The sequence below is a fragment of the Myotis davidii genome, unplaced genomic scaffold, assembly GCF_000327345.1.
Source record: "Myotis davidii unplaced genomic scaffold, ASM32734v1 scaffold651, whole genome shotgun sequence".
NCBI classification, from domain to species: Eukaryota; Metazoa; Chordata; class Mammalia; order Chiroptera; family Vespertilionidae; genus Myotis; species Myotis davidii.
In genome coordinates this window covers 1,984,349-1,994,129 of record NW_006283994.1, presented here as the reverse complement: position 1 = coordinate 1,994,129, position 9,781 = coordinate 1,984,349, and the positions used below count along the sequence as shown (strand labels likewise).

General features: G+C 59.1%; 1 protein-coding gene across 1 annotated transcript in view; it reads left to right on the top strand.

Moving 5' to 3' along the window:
• The window catches only part of NCS1 (neuronal calcium sensor 1), a 31,936-nt gene that overhangs the window by 4,672 nt on the left and 17,483 nt on the right, over window positions 1-9,781 (top strand). Inside the window, exons 4-5 of the mRNA XM_006754214.1 lie at window positions 7,182-7,320; window positions 8,786-8,864. Coding sequence (XP_006754277.1) covers window positions 7,182-7,320; window positions 8,786-8,864 — 218 coding nt within the window. The remainder of the gene's footprint in view (window positions 1-7,181; window positions 7,321-8,785; window positions 8,865-9,781) is intronic.

Below are 9,781 nucleotides of genomic sequence, written 5' to 3'. Positions count from 1 at the left end.
CTGGGACCAGAAACCAGTGAGGGCTCGGGGTCCCAGGCCCAGCTTCGTGACTGGATCATCCTGTAGCCTTGGGAAGCCTCCTCCCTTTTCTGGCTGCAGCTGTCCCTTCTGCAAGGTGATTGATTAGGCGGGGTCAAGGGTGGCCAACAGGTTTCCTCTCGGCTGGCAGCTCTCATCAGTCCGAAGTGGCTGCCTGCAGTGTCGCCGGCTGAGGCTGTATGTCAGGGAGCAAACGGAAATGATGGCAGTGAGCGATTGATGAGCTCTGTAGTGGATTAGTGATGCCTGCCCTGGCCGGGCATAGGAGAGTGGCATGTTTTCAGTCATTGTGGGATGTGGAGCAGACAGGGTGAGCCTGAGTTGGGGGCATGGTTAGGAGAGCAAGGAGGTTAGCTCGCTGAGTTTGCAAACCTTCTAGTAAAGTCGGGTTGTTTAGGAATGGACTCCAGAGCCCGGCTGAGCTTTCCTCTCCTAGGGACCTTGAAGGATCCAACTCCCGGGCCTCAGTTCCCCCGTGTGTCTGACGGGAATGGTGATGCATTGGGGGGACATTTCCTGTACAGGTTGTAGCACGGTGCCCACGAGAGGACAGACATGGCCAGCAGTCTTCCCTCCGCTGTTCAGACCGGGAGCTGAGGCTAGAGATGCGTCCTTGTTCCTTTCATCCTCGCAGCCACCCGCCCCATCATGGCGTTTCCTAGATGAGGCCTCTGAGTCGCAGGTGTAGGGCCCACCTGAGCCCCCTGCGCCCTCCCCTGCTCACACCTGGGCCTCCCCCAGGAGAGGCAGGGAGCACAGTGGCCAGGTGGGCTGCAGAGTCCAGGTCCGGAGCCCCCACGTCCTGGCTGAGTGGCCTTGGACAAGTTATGGGATTTCTCAGTGCCTCGGTTTCCCCAACTGAAAAGTGAAGGTAATAATAATCACACGTTGATGGAATATTGTGAGGAATAAGTGAGCTAATTTATCTAAAACGTTTGGAGCAGTCCTGAGATCGAGGGCCCCTCCTCATTATGCAGGGGGGGAAACTGAGGCCCATGCAGGTGGAGTGGCTGTCGTTCGTTCATGAAGCTGACAGACATGTGAGCTACTTCCGGGCGAGGACTCGGCCATGGGAGGGTGTGTTCCCGGCACAGGGAGCAGCCAGGACAGGGGCTCGGGGTGGGACAGGCCTGGCGTGTTTGAGGGGGGCCTGTCGGGAGCAGCTGTCGGGCTCCCTCAGTAAAACTGGCACCCCAGGCCTCGCGACACCCAGTCCTGCGCAGGGGAACTCTCTCTAAAGAGCTTATACAGAAGAGAGATGATCTTTTCTTTGCCAGAAAGTTCCATGGACCTCAAGTCACTGTCCTTTGGTTCATTATGGTGGTGCCTTCAGGGCTAGGAGGGAGTTGAACCCGTGCCTTCCTCTGGCCCTCAGGGCTCCCCCGTTCTCTGCCTGCACCCCCTCCCCCTGCTCCCCAGGCACCAGCCACAATGGCATCCTCACCCACGCCGAGCTCCTTCCTACCTCAGAGCTGCAACCTGCTGTTCCCCCTGCTGTTCCCTCTGCCCCCAGATCTTGGCATCTCCGCCCCCATGTCACCTCCTCTGAGAGGCCAGCACTGACCCCCGGGCCTGTGTCTCCGGCACGAGACAGATCGTCGTGTTCTATGCCGATATTTAGTAGTTTTTTTCTCTCATATTTTCTGTTTTCCAGTGTTTATATAATGCTATTGTTACCTTTATAGTAGCCAAATACCTGGCAGTGCTGCCACAGAACTGGTGGCTGGAGCAGGAGGAATCCTGCAGCCGCCTCAGCCGGGCCAGCTGTCCTCCTGGGCCAGGCTTGCAGTTCACAGCCTCGGGCGCCCCCTGTGGGCCGGGCACTGTGCTGATGCTGAAATCCGTGCGGCCAGGAAATCAGCCGGGGTGGGGACCTTTTTCCTGCCAAGGCACATTCGAGTGTTTACAACAATGTTCACAGGCCATGCAAAATGATCAGCTTAAAAACCAGCCTGCTCTATTTGGTCAAACATTTCATTAACTCACCCTAAGGCCTTGGCAGGGCCAGAGCAAAGGATTTCGCAGGCCTTGCACAGCCCACGGGCCAGATGATCCTCACCCCTGGTCTAGGGGAAGCCCCATTTTACAGATGAAGAAACTGAGGCTCAGAGGGGTGGAGGCACGTGCCCAGGTCACACTGCTCTGTGTGTGTGTGTGTGTGTGTGTGTGGAATCTGGGTCCAGCTCGCTCCTCCTCCAGGATATGAGGGCTCAGACCTGCTGACTCTTGCTCTGGGAAACCCCACAAAGCCCAAGGCAGGGTGTGGGGGTGGGAGAGGAGAAAGGAGGCGGCATCTCTCCTGGGTGTGTTTGGAACCCTCCTCCGGGGCCCTCTGGAGTCAGGGCTCCAGGCGCGTGGCTGAGGGCAGCTGGGGTCCGGCTCTCTTATGAACCGGCCATCTATTCATTTTTAAAAAATATATATTTTATTGATTTTTTACAGAGAGGAAGGGAGAGAGATAGAGAGTTAGAAACATCGATGAGAGAGAAACATCGATCAGCTGCCTCTTGCACATCTCCCACTGGGGATGTGTCCGCATCCCAAGTAAGTGCCCTTGACCGGAATCGAACCTGGGACCTTTCAGTCCGCAGGCTGACGCTCTATCCACTGAGCCAAACTGGTTTTGGCACAAACCGGCCATCTATTCAGTCCCCACCGCTCCGCTGCGGAGAGCACAGTGCACGGCAGAACCTCGGCACCCGGGCGATTGGCATGGAGGGCGGGGCGGGCTCGGAGCAGGATGGGTCCCAGAGAACAGTGTTCTGTGGGGAGAGGGCCGTGAGTTCCGGAAAGTCCTGGCAGGCCGGGCCGATGGGGAACCGAGGCCGTGGCAGCGCCGGGGCCTCCTCAGGGCCCCCAGAAAGCGAGGAGCTGAGCTGGACTCGGACCCAGGTGTCATGGCGAGTGTTCGTTCGCTCATGCATTCACTGTCTTTCATTTGTTCATTCATTTCGTCCATCATTTGTTTGTTGGGTGGTTTGTTCAGGAAATCTTGGCTGAGCACCTACTATGTGCCAAGCCAGTGCTGGGCTCTGGGGGCAGCAGGGACGGAGGGACACGAAGCGCCTGGAGTCCCCTGGGAGACACCGGCTGGCGCAGTGGGAACAGAAGGCGTGGGAGGCCCCGGGGAGGAAGCCCAGCGTTCAGCCGGGAGTGCTTTGTAAGCGGCTTCGTGTTGTTGTGAAAAGCAGATTTCCTTTCCCTTCCCCTTCCCAAGAAGCGTGAGAATGCAGCTGTCAGGTCTGGGGCTCTCTTGTTTCATCTCCACCCTGGGCTTCTCTGAGGGGGAGGCTCTGGAGCCAGAAGCGAAGGGGAAGCAGGAGTCAGCGGCGAGGAGGAGGAAATGCCGTGTGAAGGCCCTGGGCCAGGGGGGGACTTAACTGTCCTCAGCCTCAGTTTCCCCATCTGTACAATAGGCACAGTGGTCCTCGCCTGCTGGGCTGGGGGACAGCTCGGTGGATTGTGCCTGGCAAGCACGTCGGCCTGAGCCCCGCTCTCAGTAGGTGCCTGATGGTGGCTGCTATTTGGAATCACAGACCACGGCAAAGGCAGTCACTTGCGGTCGACACCCCCAAGCCTGTGGGGGTCCCCAGAGACCAGCTAGTTCGTGGTTCTGCTGCCTGGGGACCTTTGGCAATGTCGAGGGCAGGGGTCCTCAAACTTTTTAAACGGGGGGCCAGTTCACTGTCCCTCAGACCGTTGGAGGGCCGGACTATAGTTTAAAAAAAACTATGAACAAATTCCTATGCACACTGCACATATCTTATTTTGAAGTAAAAAAACAAAACGGGAACAAATACAATATTTGTATTTGCATGTGGCCCGCAGGCCGTAGTTTGAGGACCCCTGGTCTAGGGACTCTTTTGGTTGTCACGACTTGGGGGAGGGGTGCTCCTGGCATCTAGCAGGTGGAGACCAGGGATGCTGCTGACACCCCACAACACGCAGGACAGACCCCGCCATCTAGGCCAAACGTCAGTGGAGCTGGGTGGAGGGACCCTGGCCGAGGCTACACCACCTATTACCCCAGAAGGGAAGTCAGGGGTCGTTGTGGGGAAGGGGTTTGCTCAGGGTCCCTCTCGCAGTGAGACAGCGAGATAGCGAGACAGGACGGGACAGGACGGGACAGGACGGGACAGGACGGGACAGGACGGGACAGGACCAGGTCTTCTGGGCACCGGGCAGAGCAGCAGGCTTCCTGGCGGCTCCAAGTATGTGGGAGGGAGGGCAGTGCGTGGAGGAGACGGAGGAGTTCCAGGCCTGTTGGAACCTGAGGCCTGGGCCCAGGTGGGGAAGAAATTTCTGGGCGTGAACTTTATTATGAGGCAGCAGCTCCCCCGGGTGCCCACAGTGCGGGGTGTGCCTGTGTGGGGTGTCCCGACTCAGCCAGCCAGTGGGGGATGGGCTGCCCCTCAGGATTGGACCTCGAGCGCCATGCAGTGCTGGCCTCGGAGCTGTGACGACTTGCAGGGTGGATTCGGGGCCCGGGGACACTGGGGTGTCTGGGACAGCGAGGCATGGGTCCCCGCCTTCTGATGATGAACAGGGGGGTCATGCAATGTTGGGGTAGAGGGCGCTTTGCCTGTGTGTTGACACCGGGGTGGTGCAGCCCAGTTCCCAGAGGGGCAGGCAAGGTGGGAGCCTGGGAGGCAGCCCTGGGTCTGAGCCCTGATCTGCTGCTAGCTTGCTGTGTGACCTTGGGCCAGTCTCTCTCCCTCTCTGGGCCCCAGCTCCCCATCAGTCCATGGAGGTGGGGAACACATCAGCAGTTCTCTAACCAACTGCAGGGAGCTCTCGGTTCTGTCCAGGGACCCTGGCAGTCCTCCCTCAGAAACTCTTTGACCTTAACTGACCAATTTTTTAACATCTTGCGAAATTATGAGTCTCTCTCTCTCTCTCTCTCTCTCTCTCTCTCTCTGTCTGTCTGTCTGTCTTTTCCTTTCTTTCCATTTATTTATCTCACTGGACACTTACTAAGCCCCATTAAATGCCAGGCCCCATCCCAGGCATTGGGGTACCGCAGTGTCAGGGAGCTCCCATTCAGTGGGGGACCCAGTCTGGAGGTGTGGTCTGTACTGTGCTGGGCACATACAAGGGAATGGAGGAGCCATGTGGCCTCTGGGTGGCCAGGGAGGACTTCCTGGAGGAAGCGGCATCTAAGCTGGGACTTGGTGGAGAGTGGATTAGCCTGATTAAGAGGAGGAAGATTTGCTTTGCAGGCAGAATGACCTGCAGGTACAAAGGTCTGGAGGCTGGACATGGGATGGCAAGATCTAGAAAGTGTGTCTGGGTATGAAATATGGGGCCAGTTGGCAAAAAAGAGGCCGGGGCAACCCCTAATGGGCAGGGGCCTGGGGCCCTCAGAGACAGTGACAGCCTCTGCAGGGATAACCAGAAGGCCCCTGAAGACGCCCCCCTGGGCCACCTCCTGGGCCCCCGCCTCCCAGCCCCCAGCCCTCATTAATGCTCTAGGGACGCCCCTGCCGGCCCCACCACAGCTGCTCACAATGCTGATGGCTCTGCTCCTGTGGCTGTGGCTGAGGCCCTGAGCAAACAGCTTCCCCTCCCCGGAGGCGAGAGACTGGGGGCTGTGAGGCCTCCCCCCTCTCCACCCCCCCCCCACACCTCCCAGGGACCATCCAGGAGGCGCGGTTGGGAGCCTTTTGTTTTCTCTTTATTGTTTTAAATGCTTTTAGAAACGCTCAGTAACATACATGGTTGCAAAAATGAGGAGCTCTGGGAGCCCAGGGCAAGTACGGCCCCTATCCCGCACCCAGAGCCGCGTGGGGACAGCGGAGTGTGCCCCCTCTTGGATCACCAAGTCCTGGTGCCAGGCACGCCCCTCCTCCTGCCCAGGGACCATCCTGGCCCAGAGGCCTGGAGGCCTGAGGTCATGGATCAGGTCTTGTCCCCGAAAAGCTCCTCCCAGCTCCTGGTCACCAGCAGCGACTTCAAGCACAACACTCCCCGAACCCTCTCCTGGCTCGTGAGAGGCGAGCGGAACCCCGCACCATTCGGGAAGGCCTTCAGCGACCCCGTCTCCGAGATCTGGGCTCTTCACCTCAGTCCCCACCTTGGCTCCAGTCTGGGCTGTGGGGACTCAGATCTACCCTCTGAGCCTCAGTTTCCTCATCCATGCAATGGGCCTCACCGCAGTACCTCGCTCACAGGGCCCTTAGGGCATTATTCCAGGAGACCGCGGTTTGCAAAGGTCCCCGCACAGCATTACTGGGGAGGTGAGAGCTGCAGCTGGTAGTGGCGACCCCTCTCTCTGGCTTCCCTTTCTGCCGGGGCCCCTTTGTGTAGGGCACCGCAGGGCATAATCCTGCAGATCCCGCTAGTGGCGATTCTTTATGCCAAGTGTGCTACACGCACCACCTTGATCCTGACAACATGGGTGTGACAACCGTCCCCTTTGTGGATGAGGAGGCTGAGGCTCAGAGAGGCCAGGGCACTTGCCCGAGGTTGCACAGCTAGCGTATGGCAGAGCCGGGATTTGGGCTGCAAAGCCACGCTGCTGTCAGCCGGGTGTCTGGAGGGTTCTGTGCTGGGCACTGGGATACACGGCGGACAAGTCCACTTGGAACAAACCAGGTTCCCTCCAAGCTCACACTGCTGCTCCGTGTCTGTTACACGGTCCTTGGGAACAGACGGGGAGAAGGGTGTGTGTGTATTGGGGTGCAGGCATGTGGGAGGAGCCAGCTGCCGGCCCCATATGGTGGCTCTGCCCACTAACTCTGCCAGCACCCGGGGAGGAGGGGTCCGGAGAGAAAGTGGGGAACGAGGGGGCAGAACTGTTTTGGGCAGGAGTGTGGCTTTGGGGTGTTGTTGGTGGGTTTTGTTTCAGCCCCCCGGCGGGGAGCAAGGTTGAGTGGCCAGCTGCTCCGTGTACACTGTCTGGGTGACTTCTCATGCGACTCTTAGCCCTTGTACAAACGAGGCTCAGAGAGGTACAGCCACCTGCCTCAGGTCACACAGCTCGCGAGAGGCAGCGTGGGAGAGCCCGTGCCTGTGACGGCGGGCCTGTGCCCAGGACCCCCGTGTGTGGGTCTCTGGACAGGGACCCCCCGCCTTGAGGGAGGCGCTCCTGGCAGGTGGCGGCGTTGGTGTCTCTGACGCTCCCTTGCTGGACTGCCCCTCAGGTACAAAGGCTTCATCAAGGACTGCCCCAGCGGGCAGCTGGACTCGGCGGGCTTCCAGAAGATCTACAAGCAGTTCTTCCCGTTCGGGGACCCCACCAAGTTCGCCACATTTGTTTTCAACGTCTTTGATGAAAACAAGGTGAGCTGGGGTGGCGGGGCGTGCGCCGGCGGAGTCCCCTCCCCCACAGCAGCTGCTCAGCTCTGGGGTTCCCGCAGCGGCTCCACACCCACTCTCTCCCCCAGTGTTCCCTCCGGGAGAAGGAACAACACGTGTGCACACTCAAAAGCGCACATACACAGACACACAGGAGCACATGCACACCCACACATGCATACACACAGATGCAGGCATTCATTGTGCACATGCACACACCAGCACACACAGGCACCACACAGAGATAGTGCGTGTGCATACCTATATCGTGTGCACACACATGTGTGTGCATGCATGCATGCACATGTATACCTCGATGTTTTTCTTACCAGCACCAAATGCAAATGCCTCCAGGGACAGTAGCAGGCGTTATAGCTGGCACAGACGTTCACTGGACATGTCACAGCCCTTCATGTGAAAGCTTACAACCACGGGTGTGTCATTTTTTCCCCCAAAGGTTTTTTTTTTGTTTTGTTTTGTTTTAGAATATATTTTTATTGATTTCAGAGAGGAAGGGAGAGGAGAGAGGGATAGAAACATCACTGATGAGAGAGAATCATTGATCGGTTGCCTCCTGCAAGTCCCACAGTGGGGATCAAGCCTGCAACCTGGGCATGTGCCCTGACCAGGATCGAACCTGTGACCTTCTGGTTCATAGGTCGATGCTCAACCACTGAGCCACGCAGGCGGGGCGGGCGTGTCAGGTAAATACTCTGTTTGCAGATGAGGAAACAGGTCTGAGAATCAGACAGTGTGGGGTCTTTCGGGCCTGGCGCCTTTCACTGAGCACCATGGTTTCACGGCTTATCTGAGTTGTCGCGCGTCCCCTCCTGGGTGGCCGCGCTGGCAGCTGGCGGATCCAGGGTTGGGCGTCCGCGGTCCTCTGGACTCGGTCCCACGCCAGCACTCCTCTGGCTCCCGGTGCTCCCGGTGCTCACGGTGGGCTTACTGTGACTTGTCCCTGGGCTCCCGCTCTTGGGCGCTCGGGCTGTTTCTGTTCCCCGAGGCCCTGGCTTCCGCCCCAGGGGACTCCACGCCAACAGTCACACTGCTTGGCCCTGGGGAGAGCTCCTGGCCTCAGTTTCCTCATTTGCAAAACAAACAGGTAGCATTGCACAGTCTGGAGCCCCGTCCTCTTCAGGAGCCCCGAGCCTGTGGGTCTAGGCCTGGGGGAGGGGACCTCCAGGCGGCCCTCGCCCAGAGGTGGAGCCTGTGTTGTGGCCTCACCCCTTCCTCCCGCCCCTCCCGCCCGAACTGTCCCATTTCTAATCCGACCCTCTCCTTCCTCCCCTTCCTGGTTCTGTCCCTCACCCCTTCACTCCCGCCCTCTCCGTGTGGTGTCTGTCTGCCACGCTCTCCGGTGCCCGCTGCCGCTCCCACCACCTGCCCAAGGTCTGGCCTGACCAGGTGGCCCGACTGACCGAGGCCACCTGCCCCTCTCTCCTGCCAGGACGGACGGATCGAGTTCTCTGAGTTCATCCAGGCGCTGTCGGTGACCTCGAGGGGGACCCTGGACGAGAAGCTACGGTGTAAGTCCACCCTCGGCTCCACTGGGTGGGCCCCGGCCGGGGGAGGCCCGAGCGGGGCCAGGCCCTCTGTCCCAGCTGAGAGAGTGGCCCAGACCTGCTGTCGCTTCAGGTCCGAGGAGGGCTCCGGAGGTGGCCGTGCGGGAGGAACAGGGCTTAGGCGGGCGGACAGATGGGGCAGGAGCTGAGGGGACATTCAGGCGGGTGCAGACATGGGACGCGGCCACTGCAGCCTGGAGTTAAAGACCCACTTCAAGTGCCGGACCCACGTAGGGGGCCGCGGTTCTGATGACTGACCTCATTCATTCACCTATTTACTCGTTGACCCAACGGATATTGACCAATCAGGGCCACGTGTCCGTGCCGGGCAGGAGGCCAGGAACCTGGGGGGTGGGGGGGGGGGAGGGTCAGATAGACGGGCACCTGCTCTCACGGCTCAGCCTAGCATGAGACGTGATTTTTAAAAATCCCATAAAACCGAGACAGGAAGAGGGAGGTGAGAGCTGGCAGGAGGGGAACTGACCCTGCGGTGAGTCAGCCCAGCTGGGCGAGGAGGGAGCTGGCTGGTAGGAAGCAGGGAGGAGGGCTCCAGGCAGGGGATGCGGAGGAGCGTGGATGAGAGGATGCAGAGGGCAGAGGTGCGGGCCCACGCTGGCACGGGGTGACGGAAGGGAAGCTGATGAGAAGATGGAAACAGCCGGCTGGAGCTCACTGCTCCCGAAGACGTTCGCATTGCGTTGTCTCAGCAGCGAGAAAACCCTGCAGATTTTTTTTTTTTTTTTTTGTTTGTTTTTTTAAAGGATAAAAGGGGATTGCCCTGGCCGGTAGTTCAGTAGTCAGAGTGCTCACCAAAGGGTTGCGGGTTCCATTCCTGGTCAAGGGCACACACCTGGGTTGCAGGTTCTAATCCGAGGGGAGCA